Source organism: Phocoena phocoena, chromosome 5 (genome assembly GCF_963924675.1).
Source record: "Phocoena phocoena chromosome 5, mPhoPho1.1, whole genome shotgun sequence".
NCBI lineage: Eukaryota > Metazoa > Chordata > Mammalia > Artiodactyla > Phocoenidae > Phocoena > Phocoena phocoena.
This window is the reverse complement of record NC_089223.1, coordinates 101849673-101872025: the sequence shown is the minus strand read 5'-3', so window position 1 is coordinate 101872025 and position 22353 is coordinate 101849673. Positions and strand designations below refer to the sequence as shown.

Below are 22353 nucleotides of genomic sequence, written 5' to 3'. Positions count from 1 at the left end.
AGCTCAGTGCTTAGGCTGGGAGCCTAAACCTCCGTGGGTTCAAATCCCAGCTCTACTTCACTAGCTGTGAGTCTTGGCAGAGACCTTTACACTCTGGGAAACTAGGTATTCACTCAGCAATTACAATTAAACTACCAAACGGGTAGTTCAATTACGCTCAAACCTCGTTTTACTGTAATTTGCAGACATTTGCATTTTTTACAAATTGAAGATTTGTGGCAAGCCTGCATCAGGCAAGTCTATCGGTGCCATTCTCCCAAGAGCATTTGCTCACCTTGTGTCTCTGTGTCACATTTTGGTAATTCTCGCCATAGTTCAAACTTTTTCATTATTATTATATTTGTTATTGTGATGGGTGATCTTTCATGTTACTATTGTAATTTTTTGTCTTGCATTTTAAAATTCAGGTATGTACATTGCTTTTTTTTAGACATAATGCTATTACACACTTAATAGACTACAGCATAGTGTAAACATAACTTTTAGATGCACCAGGAAACTAGAGAATTCATGTGATTCACTTTATTTATTTATTTTTTAAAACAATAGAAATGCATTCTCCCACAGTTCTGGAGGCTAGAAGTTCAAAATTAAAGTGATGGCAGGGCGGAGCTCCCTCTGAAGCCTGTGGAGGAGAATCCATTCTTCTTCCCGCCTCCTGGCTTCTGGTGGCTGGTTGTTGATCCTGGCGCTCCTCCAAGCTCCTCTGCACTCCTCAGCTCACAGTAAATGCAGTACTTCAGTCTCTGCCTTCCTGGTCACAGGGCATTGTCCCCTTGCCTCTCTGTGTCTCTCTTCTTCATATAAGGACAATAGTCACTTTGGATTCAGCCCACCCTTCTCCAGGATAATCTCATCTTTGCTAATTACATCTGCAATGACCCTATTTCCAAATAAGGTCACATTCTGAGGTACTGGCGGCTAGGGCTTCAACAAAGCATCTTTGAGGGACACACTTCAACCCATAACACTCAGGGTTGCTTCCTAGTCCACTGTCAGTTCCCTTAGCCCTGCCCCTAGCTTGTTAAAGAATCCTTTCATTGAACCTTCTTCATTTACCCCTTTGAGTGTGCGATTCCTGCTCTGAAATGGATCTTTGACCCTTACAAGCTGTGTGACCTTAGGCAAGACACTTAACCTCTCTGAGGTTCCGTCACCTCTAAAATGAAAATAATTTTCATACCTTCCCTACCTAATTCACTGAGTTGCTGAAAGGTCTTTGTAAACCAAAGAGGCCCATAGCACTGACGGGGATCATTATCATTCTGTGTGTGTTGAAAGGTACGGCTAGGAAAGGGCCATGTCTAGACTGTTCTCTTTGATCTGAACAGAACCTAGCACCACATACCAATACATGCTAAATAAACGCTTCTTAATGTTGTTGATGACCTATCTCGTGCATCTTGGCCGGTATTGAGAGGCTGAACACTGAACTGCTCCCCCCGGAAGACTTGCTTTATTGAGGACATTTAGTTCCTCCTCAAGGGCTCTAGATAATATTCTCAGCCATATCCTGTGACCTGTTTTGTAGATCCTGAAACCCCTACCAGGTAGAAGAAGTTAACTACACGATGACCAGACCGTAGCCATGACATAAGCTGCCCCATGTCCTCAGCCTGCCTATAATTCTGAGAATTGGCCTCAAAGAAATGGGAACAAACCGACCCTGGAACTGAAGATGAACTGTAGCTAAAACAATCAAGATGACGCTGATCAGACAACCGCGTGACCAGTTTCCGGATGACTGTCAGAGCTGACTGTGCCGTTTCTGCACGTAGCCCCCTCCCTCCACTCAGAAAAGCTCTTGCCCTCTGATTGTGTGCGTGGGGGGCAGTGGGCCTGTGGACAGCCGTCTGCCCCATCCCCTCCCCCGGTTGCCGGCATCTGACTTAAAGCAAACTTTCCTTTCCACCAACCTTGCCTCTTTATTGGCTTTTGAGCAGCGAGCCGCTGGACCCCACTTTTGGTTACAGTATCCCAAGTGATAGATACTAACATCTACTGGTCATTTTTCACATGTCAGGCGATTTTCTAAGGGCTTCACATGTATGAAGTCCCTCTTGGTGGCACTCGCAGTCCAGCTAGGGACCAATGAGGGTAGGTACATGGTACAATGGGAGAATAGGGTGGTATTGGTCGGGCCTCAGTGTTGCAAGTAACAGAAACCCGCTCAAATTAGCATGCATTTGAAAAATAAAAATCCTTCTTTTTTTGGCTCAGAAATCTGTGAAGTCTCAGCAACGGATAAGCACAACAGCTAAGACTTACTGGGGGAACTATATTCAATATTCTGTAATAAACCATAATGGATGAGAGTTTGAAAAAGAATATATATATATACACAATATATATATGTATAACTGAATCACTTTGCTGTACACCAGAAACACACACAACATTGTAAATCAACTATACTTCAATTAAAAAGACTTATTGAGAGTTTTCTATGGGCCAGGCACTGTACTAAGCACTTTGCATGTATTTTAAAATTTAATTTATTTTTTATACAGCAGGTTCTTATTAGTTATCTATTTTATACATATTAGTGTATATATGTCAATCCCAATCTCCCAATTCCTCCCACCACCACCACCCTGCCCTCCTGCTTTCCCTGCTTTGTGTCCATGTTTGTTCTCTATATCTGTGTGTGTATTTCTGCCTTGCAAACTGGTTCATCTGTACCATTTTTCTAGATTCCACATATATGCATTAATATACGATATTTGTTTTCCTCTTTGTGACTTACTTCACTCTGTATGACAGTCTCGGCATCCATCCACATCTCTACAAATGACCCAATTTTGTTCCTTTTTATGGCTGAGTAATATTCTACTGTATATATGTACCACATCTTCTTTATCCATTTGTCTGTCGATGGGCATTTAGGTTGCTTCCATGACCTGGCTATTGTAAATAGTGCTGCAATGAACATTGGGGTGCATGTGTCTTTTTGAATTATGGTCTTCTTTGGGGTATATGCCCAGTACTGGGGTTGCTGGGTCATATGGTAATTCTATTTTTAGTTTTTTAAGGAACCTCCATACTGTTCTGCATAGTGGCTGTATCAGTTTACATTCCCATCAAAAGTGCAAGAGGGTTCTGTTTTCTCCACACCCTCTCCAGCATTTGTTGTTTGCAGATTTTCTGATGATGCCCATTCTAACTGGCGTGAGGTGATACTTCATGGTAGTTTTGATTTGTATTTCTCTAATAATTAGTGATGATGAGCAGCTTTTCATGTGCCTCTTGGCCATCTGTATGTCTTCTTTGGAGAAATGTCTATTTAAGTCTTCTGCCCATTTTTGGATTGGGTTGTTTATTTTTCTAATATTGAGCTGCATGAGCTGTGTATATATTTTGGAGATTAATCCTTTGTCTGTTGATTCGTTTGCAAATATTTTCTCCCCTTCTGAGGGTTGTCTTTTCGTCTTGCTTATAGTTTCCTTTGCTGTGCAAAAGCTTTTAAGTTTCATTAGGTCCCATTTCTTTACTTTTGTTTTTATTTCCGTTACTCTAGGATGTGGGTCAAAAGAGATCTTCCTGTGATTTATGTCAAAGAGTGTTCTTCCTATGTTTTTCTCTAAGAGTTTTATAGTGTCTGGCCTAATATTTAGGTCTTTGATCGATTTTGAGTTTATTTTTGCATATGGTGTTAGGGAGTGTTCTAATTTCAATCTTTTACATGTAGCTGTCCAGTTTTCCCAGCACCACTTATGGAAGAGACTGTCTTTTCTCCATTTTATATACTTGCCTCCTTTGTCATAGATTAGTTGACCACAGGTGCGTGGGTTTATCTCTGGGCTTTATCTCCTGTTCCATTGATCTATATTTCTGTTTCTGTGCCAGTACCATATTGTCTTGATTACTGTAGCTTTTTAGTATACTCTGAAGTCAGGGAGTCTGATTCCTCTAGCTCCATTTTTTTTTTTTCCCTCAAGATTGCTTTGGCTATTCGGGGTCTTTTGTGGCTCCATACAAATTTTAAGATTTTTTGTTCCAGTTCTGTAAAAATGCCATTGGTAATTTTATAGTGATTGCATTGAATCTGTAGATTGCTTTGGGTAGTATAGTCATTTTCACAATATTGATTCTTCCAATCCAAGAACATGGTATATCTCTCCATCTGTTTGTGTCATCTTTGATTTCTTTCATCAATGTCTTATAGTTTTCTGAGTACAGGTCTTCTACGTCCTTAGGTAGGTTTATTCCTAGGTATTTTATTCTTTTTGTTGCAATGGTGAATGGAATTGTTTCCTTAATTTCTCTTTCTGATTTTTCATTGTTAGTGTATAGGAATGCAAGAGATTTCTGTGCATAGTTTTGTATCCTGCAACTTTGATGAGCTCTAGTAGTTACCTTTAGGATTATCTTTGTATCGTATCATGTCATCTGCAAACAGTGACAGTTTTACTTCTTCTTTTCCAATTTGGATTCCTTTTATTTCTTTTTCTTCTCTGATTGCCATGGCTAGGACTTCCAAAACTATGTTGAATAATAGTGGAGAGAGTGGACATCCTTGTCTTGTTCCTGATCTTAGAGGAAATGCTTTCAGTTTTTCACCATTGAGAATGATGTTGGCTGTGGGCTTGCCATATATGGCCCTTATTATGTTGAGGTAGGTTCCCTCTATGCCCACTTTCTGGAGAGTTTTTATCATAAATGGGTGTTGAATTTTGTCAAAAGCTTTTTCTGCATCTATTGAGTTGATCATATGGTTTTCATTCTTCAGTTTGTTAATATGGTGTATCACATTGATTGATTTGCATATATTGAAGAATCCTTGCATCCCTGGGATAAATCCCAACTTGATCATGGTGTATGATCCTTTTAATGTGTTGTTGGATTCTCTTTGCTAGTATTTTGTTTAGGATTTTTGCATCTATATTCATCAGTGATACTGGTCTGTAATTTTCTTTTTCTGTATTATCTTTGTCTGGTTTTGGCATCAGGGTGATGGTGGCCTTGTAGAATGACTTTGGACGTGATCCTTCCTTTGCAATTTTTGGAAGAGTTTGAGAAGAATGGGTGTTAGCTCTTCTCTAAATGTTTGATAGAATTCACCTGTGAAGCCATCTCGTCCTGGACTTTGTTTGTTGGAAGACTTTTAATCACAGTTTCAATTTCATTACTTGTGATTGGTCTGTTCATATTTTCTATTTCTTCCTGGTTCAGTCTTGGAAGGTTATACCTTTCTAAGAATTTGTCCATTTCTTCCAGTTTGTCCATTTTATTGGCATAGAGTTGCTTGTAGTAGTGTCTTAGGATACTTTTTATTTCTGTGGTGTCCATTGTAACTTCTCCTTTTTCATTTCTAATTTTATTGATTTGAGTCCTCTTCCTCTTTTTCTTGATTAGTCTGGCTAAAGGTTTATCAATTTTGTTTATCTTCTGAAAGAACTAGCTTTTAGTTTTATTTATCTTTGTTATTGTTTTCCTCAAAGAACCAGCTTTTAGTTTTATTGATCTTTGCTATTGTTTTCTTTGTTTCTATTTCATTTATTTCTGCTGGGATCTTTATGATTTCTTTCCTTCTGCTAACTTTGGGTTTTGTTTGTTATTCTTTCTCTAGTTCCTTTAGGTTTAAGGTTAGATTGTCTATTTGAGATTTTTCTTGTTTCTTGAGGTAGGATTGTATTGCTATAAACTTCCCTCTTAAACTGCTTTTGCTGCATCCCATAGGTTTTGGATCGTCGTGTTTTTGTTGTTATTTGTCTCTAGGTATTTTTTGATTTCCTCTTTGATTTCTTCAGTGATCTCTTGGTATTTAGTAACGTATTGTTTAGCCTCCATGTGTTTGTGCTTTTTATTTATTTTTTTCCCTGTAATTGATTCCTAATCTCATAGCATTGTGGTCAGAAAAGATGCTTGATATGATTTCAATTTTCTTAAATTTGCTGAGGCTTGATTTGTTGACCCAAGATGTGATCTATCGTGGAGAATGTTCCATCTGCACTTGAGAAGAAAGTGTAATCTGCTGTTTTTGGCTGGAATGTCCTATAAATATCAATTAAATCTATTTGGTCTATTGTGTCATTTAAAGCTTGTGTTTCCTTATTAATTTTCTGTCTGGATGATCTGTCCATTGGTGTAAATGAGGTGTTAAAGTCCCCCACTATTATTGTGTTACTGTCAATTTCCTCTTTTATAGCTGTTGGCATTTGCCTTGTGTATTGAGGTGCTCCTCTGTTGGGTGAATATTTATTTAGAATTGTTATATCTTCCTCTTGGATTGATCCCTTGATCATTATGTAGTGTCCTTGCTTGTCTCTTGTAACATCCTTTATTTTAAAGTCTATTTTGTCTGATATGAGTATTGATACTCCAGCTTTCTTTTGATTTCCATTTGCATGGAATATCTTTTTCCATCCCCTCACTTTCAGTCTGTATGTGTCTCTAGGTCTGAAGTGGGTCTCTTGTAGACAGCATATATATGGTTCTTGTTTTTGTATCCATTCAGCGAGCCTGTGTCTTTTGGTTGGAGCATTTAATCCATTTACATTTAAGGTAATTATCGATATGTATGTTCCTATTACCATTTCCTTAATTGATTTGGGTTTGTTTTTGTAGGTCCTTTTCTTCTCTTGTGTTTCCTGCATAGAGAAGTTGTTTTACCATTGTTGTAGAGCTGGTTTGGTGGTGCTGAATTCTCTTACCTTTTGCTTGTCTGTAAAGCTTTTGATTTCTCCGTTGAATCTGAATGAGATCCTTGCCAGGTAGAGTAATCTTGGTTCTTCCCTTTCATCACTTTAAATATATTGTGCCACTCCCTTCTGGCTTTCTGCTGAGAAATCAGCTCCTAACCTTATGGGAGTTCCCTTGTATTTAATTTGTCGGTTTTCCCCTGTTGCTTTTAACAATTTTTCCTTGTCTTTAATTCTTGTGAGTTTGATTACTATGTGTCTCAGTGTGTCTCTCCTTGGGTTTTTCCTGCCTGGGACTCTCTGCACTTCCTGGACTTGGGTGGCTATTTCCTCTTCCGTGTTAGGGAAGTTTTTGATCTCTTCAAATGTTTTCTCAGGTCCTTTCTCTCTCTCTTCTCCTTCTGGGACCCCTATAATGTGAATGTTGGTGGGTTAATGTTGTCCCAGAGGTCTCTTAGGCTGTTTTCATTTCTTTTCATTCTTTTTTCTTTATTCTGTTCCGTGACAGTGAATTCCACCATTCTGTCTTCCAGGTCACTTATCCGTTCTTCTGCCTCAGTTATTCTGCTATTGATTCCTTCTAGTGTATTCTTCATTTCAGTTATTGTATTGTTCATCTCTGTTTGTTTGCTCTTTAATTCTTCTAGGTGTTTGTTCTTTAGTTCTTCTAGGTCTTTGTTAAACATTTCTTGCATCTTCTCGATCTTTGCCTCCATTCTTTTTCCAAAGTCCTGGACCATCTTCACTAACATTATCCTCAATTCTTTTTCTGGAAGGTTGCCTATCTCCACTTCATTTAATTGTTTTTCTGAGGTTTTATCGTGTTCCTTCATCTGGTACATAGTCCTCTGCCTTTTCATGTTGTCTACCTTTCTGTGAATGTGGTTTTTGTTCCACAGGCTACAGGACTGTAGTTCTTCTTGCTTCTGCTGTCTGCCCTCTGGTGGAAGAGGCTTGTGCAAGCTTCCTGATGGGAGGGACTGGTAGTAGGTAGAGCTGGGTGTTGCTCTGGTGGGTGGAGCTCTGTAAAACTAATCTGCTTGTCTGCTGACGGGTGGGGTTGAGTTCCCTCCCCGTTGGTTATTTGGCCTGAGGGGACCCAGCATGGGAGGCTACAGTCTTTTTGGTGGCGCTAATGGCAGACTCCAGGAGGGCTCATGCCAGGCAGTACTTGCCAGAACTTCTCCTGCCTGTGTCCTTGTTCTTGCAGTGAGCCACAGCTGCCCCCCACCTCTGCAGGAGACCCTCCAACACTAGCAGGTAGGTCTGGTTCAGTCTCCTATGGGGTCACTGCTCCTTCTCCCAGGTCCTAATGCACACACTACTTTGTGTGTGCCCTCCATGAGTGGAGTCTGTTTCCCCTAGTTCTGTTGAAGTCCTGCAATCAAATCCTGTTAGCCTTCAAAGTCTGATTCTCTGGGAATTCCTCCTCCCATTGCTGGACCCCCAGGTTGGGAAGCCTGACATGGAGCTCAGAACCTTTACTCCAGTGGGCGGACTTCTGTGGTATAACTGTTCTCCAGTTTGTAAATCACCCACCCAGTGGTTATGGGATTTGCGTTTATTGTGATGGCGCCCCTCCTACTGTCTCACTGCGGCTTCTCCTTTGTCTTTGGATGTGGGGTATCTTTTTTGGTGAGTTCCAGTGTCTTCCTGTCGATGATTGTTCAACAGTTAGTTGTGATTCTGGTGCTCTCGCAAGAAGGAGTGAGTGCACGTCCTTCTATTCTGCCATCTTGAACGAATCCCTACATGTATTGGTAGTTTTCATCTTTACCCAATCTTGTAGACAAAAGAGAGGATCCCTGGCTTGCCCAAGGTTGAAACAGCCAGTAATGACAGAACCAGTAATGACAGCTGGCCAGGCTAGCTTAAGTAGGGTTTGGCTGGATTCAGGGGTTGAAACAGTGTTATGAGACTGCTTGTCTTGGCTTGCATCTCAGAGCTTCCTTCCTAAGGTGGGCTCCTCTGTGTGTCTCCATGGTGACAAGCCCACACTGACCTCAGAGAGGTCTTCCCAACAGCTCTAGCCTAAGTCATGGGGACTGACAGGTCTGGTCTGGGTCATGTGCCCTCTCCTAGGGCAGGGTCAGCCTCCTGAGAACACTGCAGGACTGCTATAGAAGGGAGAAAAAGTGTTTTCTCAGAGGAAGGGATGTCTACACCAAAGACCAGGGTTAATTGTGACCAAGGGTCAAAGTGAAAACCGGGTACTGGAATTCCTATGTCGACGAAAATAATCAATAAACAATCAATAATTAGAAAAGAGTTTTATTTGCGCCAAACTGAGGAGTAGCCCAGAAGCCTGGTTCCCAGATTACTCTAAGAAACTGCTCTGGAGAAGCAGGTTTTCAGCACAGTTTTATATCTTGTCAGAATAAAGAACATTAAACAAGTCAGGGATACATTTCTTCAAGGTTTCAAAAAAACACAAATGCATACACATACAGCACATACAGTAATGGCCTTGGCACCTGGGAAGGGAGTCTTTTCATCAAAGGAGGACCAGCATTGGCGTCCCAGGAAGAGGGGCATTTAATCTTTATTTTTCAAATGGACATTCTTTACATCTGGTCAATGTGCCCTTTTCTTTAATAATTAAAGCAGATGTACAGGGCTTCCCTGGTGGTGCAGTCGTTAAGAATCCGCCTGCCAATGCAGGGGACACGGGTTCAAGCACTGGTCCAGGAAGATTCCACATGCTGTAAAGCAACTAAGCCTGTGTGCCACAGCTACTGAGCCTGCGCTCTAGGGCCCATGAGCCACAACTACTGGGCACACGTGCCACAGCTACTGAAGCCCTTGCACCTAGAGCCTGTGCTCCGCAACAAGAGAAGCCACCACAATGAGAAGCCCACACACCACAACGAAGAGTAGCCCCCGCTTGCTGCAACTAAAGAATGCCTGCGCACAGCAACGAAGACCCAATGCAGCCAAAAATAAATACATAAATAATTTAATTAAAAAAAATAAAACAGATGTACAAAGTAGGTTTGATAGGCCAGAAACAGGCTATTTTAGTTAGCATAAAATTCTGGTTAACTCATGTAGAAGCCAGAATGATTTCCCTAGATCTCAATATGTAAAAATTTCTTTTATCACCTGCTATGTGCCAGGTGTTTGCAAGGCATTGGGGAGCAGGTATGACATGGTTGTAGCCCCCCGTCAACTGAGAGAGCACAAACAAAAGGAAAATTGCAACAAAGAGTAACTGGAGGGCTTCCCTGGTGGCGCAGTGGTTGAGAGTCTGCCTGCCGATGCAGAACACGGGTTCGTGCCCCGGTCCTGGAAGATCCCACATGCTGTGGAGCGGCTGGGCCCGTGATCCATGGCCGCTGAGCTTGCGCGTCCGGAGCCTGTGCTCCGCAACAGGAGAGGCCACAACAGTGAGAGGCCCGCGTACCGTAAAAAAAAAAAATAATAATAATAAAAAGAGTAACTGGAGTCCAAGGAGAAGGGAATAACTGATGAGGAGGTAAGCAGGAACCAAATCCAGAAAGCCTGGCAAGGCCAATTAATAACTACCAACTACCACTGCTTGAACGTGCGAGGCACTAGCCTAAACAATTGGTATACACTTATCTTCACTCTGGTACCTACTGTGTCACAGATGAGGAAACTGATACTTAGAACAATGAAATAACTTGCCCAAGGAATCCAGAGTGATGGAGCCAGGATTCAATAGTCTATGAACACCTTGGATTTAACCACATTGCTAAGGGAAGGCCAGCAAAGGTCATAGTCAAATTCATTTTTTCCTCAAAAGTAATCCACAGTCAAAATGAAATTTCTTGGTTGGTAGCAATCTGATATCATACATCTATCATTTCGGTACACAGTACACACATTGAAGAACTTATTTAATGGGCCCTAGCAATGAAGATGTGGTCATTAAATACCAGATTTTTTCCAACCTGCTTTTAAGTATCATCAATATGGTCTGTAAGAAGTGCATTTAAAATATCAGGGGGGGAAAAAAAAGCTGAAAGGCATTCGGATCCAGATACAAAGGCCCTGAAACCACCAAAGGGGAAACTGATCTGACCCGAACATACTACATATGGAAACCCTGGAATGGTTGCGATGCTCTAGGGAATATTCAATTACAAGGGAGACCCAGCACTGACCTTTTTACAAGGAGACAATCAACAGAAGACTGTATTTGATAAGAGGAATTCACTTCCTGTTAACAAGGCTTCTAACCCTGTACAAGCAAAAGGAGAAGGGAGGGCAAAGACCCCAGGTGGCTTTGAAGAGATAAACCCTGGTTCTTTAGGAGTCTGAAAAGAAAAAGAAAAAAACAAAACGGGAAAAAGGAGGTATTGTGTAGAAAGGCCATATGATCCACCCAGTTGGTAAATCCTTTGCTCCAAAGGGTTTGCTACAAGGGCTGAAGAAATGATAGAAATAAACCTGTAGAAACTTGACATTCTTTTCTTGAATATTTATTGCATTTCTTCTGCAAACACTCACAACACATAGTGATATTAAAGAGTGCCTACTAATTCAGATTTTACTTCCTGGGTGGCTTTCTGGACTATCCCTCCCTGTATTCAACCTACCTCAAGCCACTCTCCCTGGTCCCCACGTACCACAGCAGAATGAAGGGCTGCCCTTTATTCGACGCTCTCATAACCTCATATGCAGTATCTCTTGTTATGGCATTGGATGGAAATCGTCTCCACCACTAGATTCTAACTTGCCCCTGTCCTCAGCATTTTAGCAGATGTAGCTGCTCGGAAAATGTTTGTTGACTGAATTAATGAAACGCTTCCATACCTTTATAAATACTGCTTTCTACTGTACTAGGTCTCTGTGGTCATTTTTGGCCCAGGAGCTCCTCAAGGGCAACGTCATGTCTTATCCATCTTATCTCCATTGCCTCGCATGGTGCCTAACAGTTCCTAGGAGGCAGTAGGTGCTCAGCAAACGTTTGAAGGGTTAAGCACAAAATTTCTCAACATATGACACAGTAGGAAGGAGGCAAGAGAGTAGCAAACAGGATTACTGATGGAGGAAAACTTGTGAATTAGTGACACAGTCTTTTTCAGTTTATGAGCGTTGAGCGATGGGAACTGACGGATTTCTGGGAAAGTGCAAATTTAGTTTTCACGTTTCTGGCTGGGGGCAATTTCTCACAAGTCGTAAGAAGGGGGCTAACGCGAACCACATACGGGTGCTTCACATTTAAAACCCCAGAACAAATCCATGAGGCAGGTATAATCCCCGTTGTACAGAAGAGGAAACAGGCCCAGAAAGGTTTATTTCTTGCCTGAGCCCCACCCCCCCGGCCACCACCCCCGCCCCCCTCTCCCCCCCCCCGCCCCTCTCCCCCCCCCGCCCCCCTCCCCCCCCGCCCCTCTCCCCCCCCCGCCCCCCTCCCCCCCCGCCCCCCCCGCCCCCCGCCCCCCGCCCCCCCCCCCCCCCCGCCCCATTGGTCAGCGCCAGGCCCAGACTCCACCGCAGGTTCCCGGGCCCAGCTCAGCGGTCCTTTCCTCCTCCTGGGTGGCCTCTGACTCTTTCAAGTCTAGCTGGACAACTCCTGAGGAGGAGAAGGAGGAAAGAAGCTGGGGTCTGAGATGCTCTGGGCATACAGTAGCCACGGGGTTCAGGACGCAGAGCACAAAAGCAACGAAGTGCCCCCGTAGGGCCTAGCACACACGCCCGCGCGCATTCGCCGGCATCGGTAAGCTTGACCCTTCTGGGCTTCCGTAGTTCGGAACAAACTGTATATCTTTAGGTGGGGAAGGATAAATATTTTGAAATTCAAATCATGTTTCCGGATTTGAGCACTGAGACAGCAAAGCCAAACCCTCCGTACGTTCTCACAAACTAAAACCGCGAAGACAACACACCCTCACCCCTTCACAAAAGGAAATCCCTCCCTCCTCCGGCGAACCGATGCCGGAAGTTCCGGTGGGCTTGACGCTTGACGTCACTACCGCCCAGTTTCTGGGCGGTGCTAAGATGGACGCGCTACAGGCTCGGGAGCGACTCCGGCGGAGATACCTGTTCCCGCGGGACGCGGTGGTCCAGCTGGACCGCGAGGGCTACGCCGGGCCGGGTGAGGCACCCCCGCTGGCGCGCTCCGAGTCGCGCCGAGGTTCCCAGAGGCGAGGCGCCGGACACGGCCGGCCCCGCGGGCCTGTCGCAGCCCTACCCAGTCAGGAGGGACCGGGTTTCGTTTTTTCAAGGCTTACCAAGTAGTTTTGCAAGTCGGGTATTTACTGTCGTAAAAGACCCTTAGAGATCAGGTAGCCCTGCGCATCTTGGTCTTCAGGATTCCCAGGAGAGCTGGTTTAACACCTGTTTGGCAATATCCATTAAAATAAAATATATCCACAGATTGTATTTCTAAGAACCTAACAAAGGAGCGTACTCGTAGCAGTACACAAGGGCGTGTGTGCAAAGTCTTTAATCTCAGCTTTGCTTGTAATAGCGAACGACTGGAAACATCTAATTGTCCGTCAGCAGGGAGCTGGTTAAATACACTTGGCTGTTTATACATGACACAGCAGGCAGACTTTTATGAATCAATGTGGATGCTTTTCAAAGGGAGGCGCAGAACAACGTATGGTATGCCACCATTTGTGTTCAAACCAGATAACATGCGGTGTGTGTTCACCTGTAGATGCATAGAATATGCAAGAATTCAGTAGACGTTATTACTGGTAGCTGCTTTGGGGCTGGGGAACTGGGGTTAAGGATAAAGAGAGCGATTTTATCTTTTTGTCCTGTATGTTGTAAATCTTATGTATTTATTACTTTTAAAAAGTAAACGCAGAAAACAACATGTGCAGGCATGCTGGTTTATAAATTTTGAAGGTGTCTGGCAGAATTTGTATTATGAATAAGCTTCCCAGGAATTCTGATGGTCAGCTAAAAGCTCGGGAACCTTGGCTACATACTAGTGGTTCTCACATGAACTGAGAGAGAGGGCATGTCAGTCACATGGGGAACTTGTCAGACCCCGTTTGACCCATTCTTTCAGATTGGGTCCCAAATGGAAGGAATTTGACTTGTCCATCACCTGTCTAAGACAGTACCATGTTGGGACTGGACCTCCAGTGTGCCCTTTCCACTTTTGAGCTGCCCCAAAAGGTTGTGTTTGTTTAAAAAATTAAAATATGTAGTTGTAAGTAGTGTTTCTGGAAAATCAAGTCCATTTTGTGTTCTAATGTTTGCCACTTGCATTTTTCTTAATTAACAGGACTAATCACTTTCCTAGACTACATGTGAAGCATAGCATTAAAATTCCTATACTACCAGATGGCATAATTCTTTCCAAAAGACTATATAAATAAATTTGGTTGCAAAACTCATTTAGCGGTAAAAAAGTTGACTATATTGGACAGGTTTTATGGCAGGCTCCTATTAATTATTTCTAAAAATATAAACCTATTTTGGTGGTTTTACAGAAGAAAGTGGTATATAATGGGAGAGAATGTGGTTCTTAGAAAGCTCTAGGAAATTATTTTATTTGACTTAAAATAGGTGTAATTTAAAAAAAAAAAAAAAAAGGAATTCCCTGGCAGTCCAGTAGTTAGGACTCCAGGCTTTCACTGCCGAGGGAGCAGGTTCAGCCCCTGGTTGGGGAACTAATCCTGTAAGCGGCACGGCGTGGCCAAAAAAAAAGGTATAATTTTTCCTGTGACGTTAATGGTTACTTCATAAGTTGAACTCTCCGTTATTTGCAGAAACCTCTACACCTGTTGAGAAAAAGGAGAAACCTCTTCCAAGACTTAATATCCATTCTGGATTCTGGATTTTGGCATCCATTGCTGTGACCTATTATGTTGATTTCTTTCAAACCGTTAAAGAAAACTTTCACACCAGCAGGTAAGAAAACTTTATTGCTTCGTAAGTTAAACACACTTGTTTTATTTTTCACGTTTTGTGAGCCGAATTCTTCAAACGCTTAGTAGGCGTCTACTTTCTGCTGGGCATGGTGTTGGAGGTGCTGGTAACGCAGAGTTGAAAAAGAGAGTGTGTGTTCTGGGCACGTACCGCAGAGTGGGTGAGGCTGGAAATTATTTCAGTGGGCTTTCTCAGCACAGGTGTTTTGTAGGATGAGGACGGTAGTGAATTTAAGAAGGATCTAATCCATTTGTAAACCATGCAGAGAGAATGACTGAAGGTCTTTAAGAAGATCAAGTACAAGAGCATTGGGAGGAGGGAATGAGAAATGTGGTGGGTGGGAATTGGGTCTCAGAGCTCGTTTTCAGAGAATAGTTATAGCCAACAAGGTAACTACATGTACAGGCTGTGATTGAATTAGAGTTGAGGTCACTGGTGGGAGGAGTCAGGAGCTTTGAGGCAGGATGTCAGATAGTCCATCGTTCGTGAGGATTGAAATCTCTTTAGTGTAAAATCTAGGAGTTGACATGGAGGGGAAGGTTGTTTATCACACTCCTGAGTCCTCACTGGGCATTGGAGAGTGTTCTGGAGGCCCCTAGATAACAGAAAAAGAGGGAGAGGTGTTGGTGGGCATCGGAGCTGGCATCGGGAGGGCTGATTTGCTTAAAGTGCAATTGTAATTGTTTGGAAGGACCAGTGGGGCTAGAAAGGTGCAGACAGGACTGTTTGATCCAGTGATATCGTTGGGGGTCGGGGGACACCCAGTCTCTCCCGCAGAGGCCCTCAGGAAGAGCAGTGACTGCTGGAGGGGCGCCTGAGGAGAGTGAGGGAGCAGGTGGTCCGGGGAAAGCAGGTGGGGGGTGGGGGGGCGGTGTTATGTAAACTATGGCAGGGAGAGAGCTTGTTCCCGTTCCTTATTTCCACAAGCAGGAGCTTTCCCTGAACACTCCCATCTTCTGGCCCTTCCCCTCACTGGCTTCTTCCCTGGGAGGTGCTAGACCTCCTGATAGGGTTTGGGATGAAAAACCAGGCGTGTAGCTCAGCACCTTCTTCCTCTTGGGAGCCAGCTGCCCATGGGAAGCACAGATTCTGGGCTGCTTTTCTGCACCATTGTTTTATGGGGCGACCCTGACATGCGAAGGTCTCTAGGTTTTCACCGTGACTTGAAACCCAGTGGGTAAGTCTGTCTCTTTCTGGGTTTCAGTGTGAGGAAGCACATTGTCACCATTCACCAAAGCTATCTTCTTTTCGTAGCTCTATCAGTAAAGAAGCTGACAGTTGGTCTTTATCAGTTTGGTTTCTTTGTGTCTTTCAATTGGTCTAGAACTTGGGCCGGGAAAAGAAGCGATGGTTGTTTCAGACACCATCAGTAGCACCTGCTGCTTCGTTCATGAAATATCTCATGAGAGCCTGAGATGTATCCAGTTATGGTCACAGTGATGAACAAGGCACATTTCTCACCCTCCACCAGCTCATTTTAGGCTGTGATAGATGAATAAGTCATGTGGTGCGTACTGTTTGCGTGTACGAGGGTATGTGCGGGATGCCGTGAATGCACCTAGAAGGGGCATCCAGTCCAGCCCAGCCTCAGGAGGTAGGCCTTTTTGAGGTTTCAGGAGAGATGAGAGGATTTATCCATTTGTGTCCTATGTATCCTTGTATATGAGAATACTAAGTATTCTTAGTAGTTAAAGGAGATGGTGAGGTAAGGAATAACTCACTACACTGTAAGGTGTTTGGGGGCGCCCACAGGAGTAGAGTGGCACACGGTAGCCCACCGGTGGTGTGTGACAGAGCCTGGACTCAGCCTCCGGACCAGGACTGGGGGGCATGAAAACAAAGTGGGAGTCATAGGCCTGTCCTCAAAGAAGTGTCATCTTAGAGGAAAAGAGACAGAAACGCATGGCCGAAGGCTGAGGATTTTGAGTAGAGTAGTGTTGCATTCTTGCTGAGGCCTCGGTAAGCAGCGGGGAGTTGGGGCAGCTGTGGCGGGAGAGCGCTACCCAGAGGCAGTCCGTGCAGGCTGCCTTCTGCTTTCTCGAAAAGGGTTCATTCCTCTGATTTTCCAAATCTGGCCTCCTCCCATGACCAGCAGGGGCTGGAGGGAAGGGGCTGATGAGCTTTTTCTCACACACACTGAGCCAGGTCTTCTGTGGAGTTGGAAGGAGCAAAAAGCCATTGGCCCTTGGGGGAGGACTGGAGATATTCTAGGAACGGGAGGGTTTCATTTAGAAATCTTTTACGAGAGACAATATGAATTAACTCCTTCCAAATTGATATTCAGTAGTTCAAGAAACCCAGCTTAACTTGGAGGAGTTGATGGTATCTGTTGAAATCTTTATTACTCTCACACTCAAAACTTCAGAAACAACCAGAAAGCCGCTCGCTTTCCTGTATGTTTAAAGAAAACGTCCTTTTTTGTCAGTTAGTTTATGAAAGTGTGTGTGTGTGTGTGTGTGTGTGTGTGTGTTTAAAGTCTTACTTTTTCATCCTTTCATGTGTCTCACTCTCATCTTTACCTACCCATCTCCTATTAGATCTAGACTTTCTGCAAGCTGGGATTGAGTAACTGTGGGTCCCTCTGCCCCTTCTCCCGTTGATATTCTTCTTAGAAATAGATATTTAGTCTATTAATGAAAAGTTTTAAGATACCTGATTTGTTAAGTGCTGTCAATTAGCACTTTTTTTTTTAAACCACTTTATTTTTGTGTACATATTTGCTTAACAATCACTGAATTTCTAGTCAGCTTCAGGTATCTGAAGAGCCTTTAAAAGTAGTTTATATTGTCTAGACCCAAGGTATACTGCACACAGTCTGGAGCAAAATTGCAAATAACATCTTTCTAAAGATAGGCATAGAAATTCTGATTCAGTAAGTTAAGATGCTTCCTTTCTCTAGTGGCAGGGCTGAGTCATACCTGGCTGGTAGGCCCTGTGTTATGGGACAGGACTCAAAATTCAAATCACCTGTATTCAAAGGTAAACTTAACAAAACCTTTGTCATATACATGCACTGTCAAAAATGGGATCACTGGGGCTTCCCTGGTGGCGCAGTGGTTGAGAGTCCGCCTGCCGATGCAGGGGACATGGGTTCGTGCCCCGGTCCGGGAGGATCCCATGTGCTGCGGAGCGGCTGGGCCCATGAGCCATGGCTGCTGAGCCTGCGTGTCCGGAGCCTGTGCTCCGCAACAGGAGAGGCCACAGCAGTGAGAGGCCCGGGTACCGAAAAAAAAAAAAAAAAAAAAAAATGGAATCACTGCCATTGGTATGGTAAGCCAGCAATGATATGAGCCTATGTCACATTTCAGATGTGTCAAAAAAGATTATTTACTATTATGTTGCAGAGGATGCAAAAGAGGATAATAGAAGGGTATTATTTTTGTCTCTACAGTTGGTTTCTGTTTGGCGGTACCTTGTTGCTTGTTAGCTTATCGATTGCATTTTACTGCATAGTCTATCTGGAATGGTATTGTGGAATTGAAGATTATGATATCAAGTATCCAACGTTGATACCTATTACAACTGCTACTTTTATTGTAGCAGGAATTTGGTAAGTTACCTTTGGAATGAAAATTTTTTTGATCAGGTAATGATGTACATGGTACAAAATTCAAGAGGGAAAAAAAAGGGAATAATGGGAAAACAGTCTCCTTGATTCCCTTTTCAGTAGTGTCTTTCTTTACTTATATATTTAGTTGTTTAAAATACAAATGGTGACATGCTATATATATATATATATATATATATATATATTGCATTTTGCTTTTTAAATCATTTTCATTGTGAAATATAATACAGACAGAAAAGTGGAAGAATCTAAAATATACAGCTGAATTATCATGCAGTGAACCTTGGTGTAAACCCTAACGAGGTCAAGAGAAAGATCTGTGCCAGCCCCCTCTAACCCCTTCCATGCCCCCTCCCAGTCACTGTACCTTCATTCCTGCCCGCAGGTAAACACTGTCCCCACCTTCATGGTAACTGCTTTCTTTTGCATCTCTTATAGAAATGGGTTCATATAGTATGTATTCTTTTACATTTGACTGTTTACATGTAACATTATGTATGATTCGTCCATATTGTGCATAACAGTTGCACGTTTTCATTGCTGTTCAGCATTCCATCTTATAACCAGCTCCCAGTTTATCTGTTCTGTTGTTGATCGCATTTGGATTGTTTCCAGTTTGGGGTTATTATGAGTGATGCTGTTAAGAACATTCTTGTGTATGTCTTGTGTGCCTGTGTGTGTTTCTGTTGGATGTATGTGTACATGAATACATATATACATATCTCTAGAAGGGAAATCGTTGGCTCATCGGGTATGCATACCTCCAACTCTAGTAAATAGTGCCAAACTGTTTTCCAGAGTGATCTTTTTTTTTTTTTTTTAAATTGAGTTTGGAATTCTTCCATACCAGTACATATAGATGTGTCTCATTCTTTTTAACAGTTACATCATTATCACTGCATGGACATATCATGATTTATTTAACCAGCTCCCTGTTATTTTATTCTTTTGCTGTTATAAATAATGCCACAATTAACATCATTTTTCATAAGCTAAGAGGTTCTCAGTGAGAAGTTTTTTTTATGTTTATAAAAGTATTTTATAACTTGCTCATTAAAGAAAAATCTGTAAATTACAGAAAAACACAAAGGAAGTAAATCCCATGATCCTGCCAACCAGAGAGAAAACTACACTGAACATTGTGTTTGGGCTTTTAGGTTTTTTTCCTCTCTTTATATTAATTGCATTTTAATTTAGGGAAAACCACACACCTTTGTACATATTCAGTTTAAATGTATTTTTTCCATTATGTATTTTCTGTAGTTGAAGTTTATGGGTGTTTGACATATGTTGCATTGTGATGCGGTTTTTTATTAACCCTTCGGTGACGAGTGTAGACAGTTGTCTTATTTTACAATTTCTTATAAGGCTAACGTCACCCCCAGAAATATTATTGTATGTTTTAGAACAGTAGGATTATAGCTATTTAAACGTCTACTTCTCAAAATATTATGTTAGTCTTTAACTATCTGAAACAGTTATTTAATTGACTATAATTTTCCTTTATTAACTTATGCTGTTAAAAATTCAGTTCATAAAAATCGTTGCACTTAGTGTGTTATTCTTACCTGGCGAAAGGAACAGTATTTTTCTCAATGGAAAGTTTAATAGCAGCTTATAAATGATTACTTTTTCATTCTGTTTCTGACAGAAAAATACTTAAACCATTTTTTTTTTTTAACCATTATAGTTTGGTAGTGTGTGAGATTGTAAAAGCAGGCTGTAGTCATTTTATTTCGTGTTCCTTTACAGATACTAATGTTAAGAGACTGAAGTCTCTGTTAAGCCAGGCCAGCTCTCGTTAGAGGAGCTTTAGTGATTCCAGTTCTGAGTACTTTGTGAAGAAATTGTGATATTTCCAATATTGGCTAAGTCACATATCTGAGAAACATGATTTATATATAGAAAGTTACTGGCTGAATGAACTTTCCCAAACCGGGTAAAAGTGAGTCCTTTAAATCTAGATTCTGCAGTAGAATATAGTTGTGTAGAGTATAGCTATAGTTGTGAACTGTGTGGCTATTTTGTCCTTTTCTTTTCAGCTTCAATGTTGCTTTATGGCATGTGTGGTCATTTTTCACTCCACTGCTGTTGTTTACCCAGTTTATGGGGGTTGTAATGTTGATCTCACTCCTTGGATGATTTCTAAAGGTAAGATTTCTGGAATGGTATTTCTAATAATGAATGCATTTGAAAAAGTCTTTCATGATAATTTTCAGTGGACATAGCAATAACGGACTAGTAAATTATTTCAGTCATGTTTACACGAGAGTTGTTCATCCATTGAACTCTGAGGTAGAAGGGACTGTGATCCCTTCCCATTTGCATAATTTAGTTCTAAGTGACTACTTTTTTAGAGAAGGCACCCTGACCTTCCAAGATCTCATGAAGAGAGTATTTGCACCTTCCAATATGGATAAGTTCACACATTGATCGATTTTCTATTGCAATAAACTTCCATCTACTTCTATACAGATGACTGTTGGCTAGATCGTTCTTAGTTAATGGGAATATGGGAAGAATGGGCAATTTTACCCAGTTGAGAAGAAAAATCTGTTTTCTAACTGTCCTGGCTGCCTCATAAAAATCTGATGGATGGTACATCAGCCTTTTCCTTCCATGTTATTTATAGAATTTCTGTGTCCCCAGAGACCACTGTGTCCCTGGGCCTGCTGCCTTCACAATGGGGTCTATTTGCTAATTGGCAGATAACTCATTTATTGAATAAGTATGTGTTCAGAGTACTCACTGTACATGCTTAGGGACATGGTGAAAAAGACAGACGGTCCCTCTCTTCACGTTGCTTACGTTAGAACTTGGAGAAAATCTATTCCATATGTCAGTTTACTTACTTGTAAACTTGAAAACTGAGACCCAGAGGAGTAAACTTCAAAACTGAGACCCAGAGAAGTAAACTTGAAAAACTGAGGCCCAGAGAAGAAAAAGTTAATGCACTCAATTATTGGGGTGCAAAAGAAAACTGACATTGCGGCTCACAGACAGCATGTTCTCCTTTTGGAGTTTGGAAAGCCCCTATAACCAGGTAAAGAAGAAATGGATGTCCTCTCATTGTTGCTAGTCTGAAAATAGCTGCTAGCACACACATGCTGATGTGCAGAGTCCCCTCCACACGTTGTGCTGTGTCTAGGACCGTTTGGACTCTCACAGTATGTCCTCTGTCCCTGTTGACCTGTCGCCACAAGAGCATTCCCTCATCTGACCCTGTCTGCTTTGAATCTCTGGCTGTTCCGTATTGAGTTTTTCCACGTGTTCAGGAGCTTTTGACTTACTGCCGACATCAACGTTTAATTGGTAACAGAGAGCCAGAGAATGTTGTAGGCAGGGAGATTGAACTGTGCTTTTTAATATTAAATCCAACAGCCTGAGATAGAATGTCTCGCTTGGGTTTTCTTTCAGGTGTAAGGGCATGTCAGTTTAAAGTGAATGATTAATATCCTGCTAGCTGAAAGCACCGCAGACGTAATGGAAAAGCTACAGTGTGTTTTTGCATCTATGAAGTGAATGGTTTCCTTGGAAGAATTGTAACTTTATAGCTCTGTAGTTGAAATCAGAATAAATTATATTTCATTTGCATATTCCTAAACTCATTATCGAATTTTTCAGATTCAAAGTAGAAATATTCAAGACAGAAATAACTGATTTGCAGTGTTAATCTGTTTGGATCATTGGAGAAATTGTTGGTGTAAAAATTTAAATGAATTTTCATTAGAGATGCATAATGTACTCCCGATAGTGTAGAGAAGTTGTTCACTCTTCCATTTAAGGGTGAGCAGTTCAGTGTATGAGATGACTGGCTGTGTATATAAAGGAATGATAGTGTCATGTGCCTTTAACCCAACTTCAGCAATTCCTATATAATACCATTTTTATAATAGTTTTGTAAGGAGGAGGACCAGTTGAAAGGATTTTGTGTTTTCCCATCACTTAAGATTTATCACTGTGTAAATTACTGGGTTTTTAGCATTTGTTTAACATATGAACTTTTAATCATCTTAAGTACGTGTAATTTTTTTCTTAATATTTAAATAAAGTATTTCTATAACTTTCTTGTGGGTTTTGTTAATACAAACTTTGGAATTGTTTCTGTCTTCAGCTATTAGCACTTTCACTATAGAAATAAGGCTTCTTTTTAGCGAAGGCTACCCTGCTTTTCAAAGACCAATGGCAGACAGTATTTGCACTTTCAAATGCAAATATGTTTACATTAAACCTAAGCATCGTAAGCATTGTGACATTTTAAGTACCTTATGTTGGTTTCTGCACTCC

The 22353-nt window shown here is 41.8% G+C and overlaps 1 protein-coding gene across 1 annotated transcript; it reads left to right on the top strand.

Moving 5' to 3' along the window:
• Window positions 1-12579: 12579 nt before the first annotated feature.
• On the top strand, window positions 12580-22133 carry TMEM128 (transmembrane protein 128). The gene is made up of 5 exons (XM_065877953.1): window positions 12580-12705; window positions 14339-14480; window positions 17890-18048; window positions 20109-20217; window positions 21484-22133. Exons 1-4 carry the CDS (start codon window positions 12609-12611, stop codon window positions 20206-20208), a joined length of 498 nt encoding a protein of 165 aa, XP_065734025.1. The 5' UTR covers window positions 12580-12608; the 3' UTR covers window positions 20209-20217; window positions 21484-22133.
• Window positions 22134-22353: the final 220 nt, after the last annotated feature.

Excerpts from the sequence above, each read along its gene's own strand:
- TMEM128 (XM_065877953.1), top strand. The coding sequence starts at position 12,609 with ATGGACGCGCTACAGGCTCGGGAGCGACTCCGGCGGAGATACCTGTTC. Across the intron at positions 12,706-14,338 it reads CGAGGGCTACGCCGGGCCGG|AAACCTCTACACCTGTTGAG; the intron begins GTGAGGCACCCC and ends CGTTATTTGCAG. Across the intron at positions 14,481-17,889 it reads GAAAACTTTCACACCAGCAG|TTGGTTTCTGTTTGGCGGTA; the intron begins GTAAGAAAACTT and ends TTGTCTCTACAG.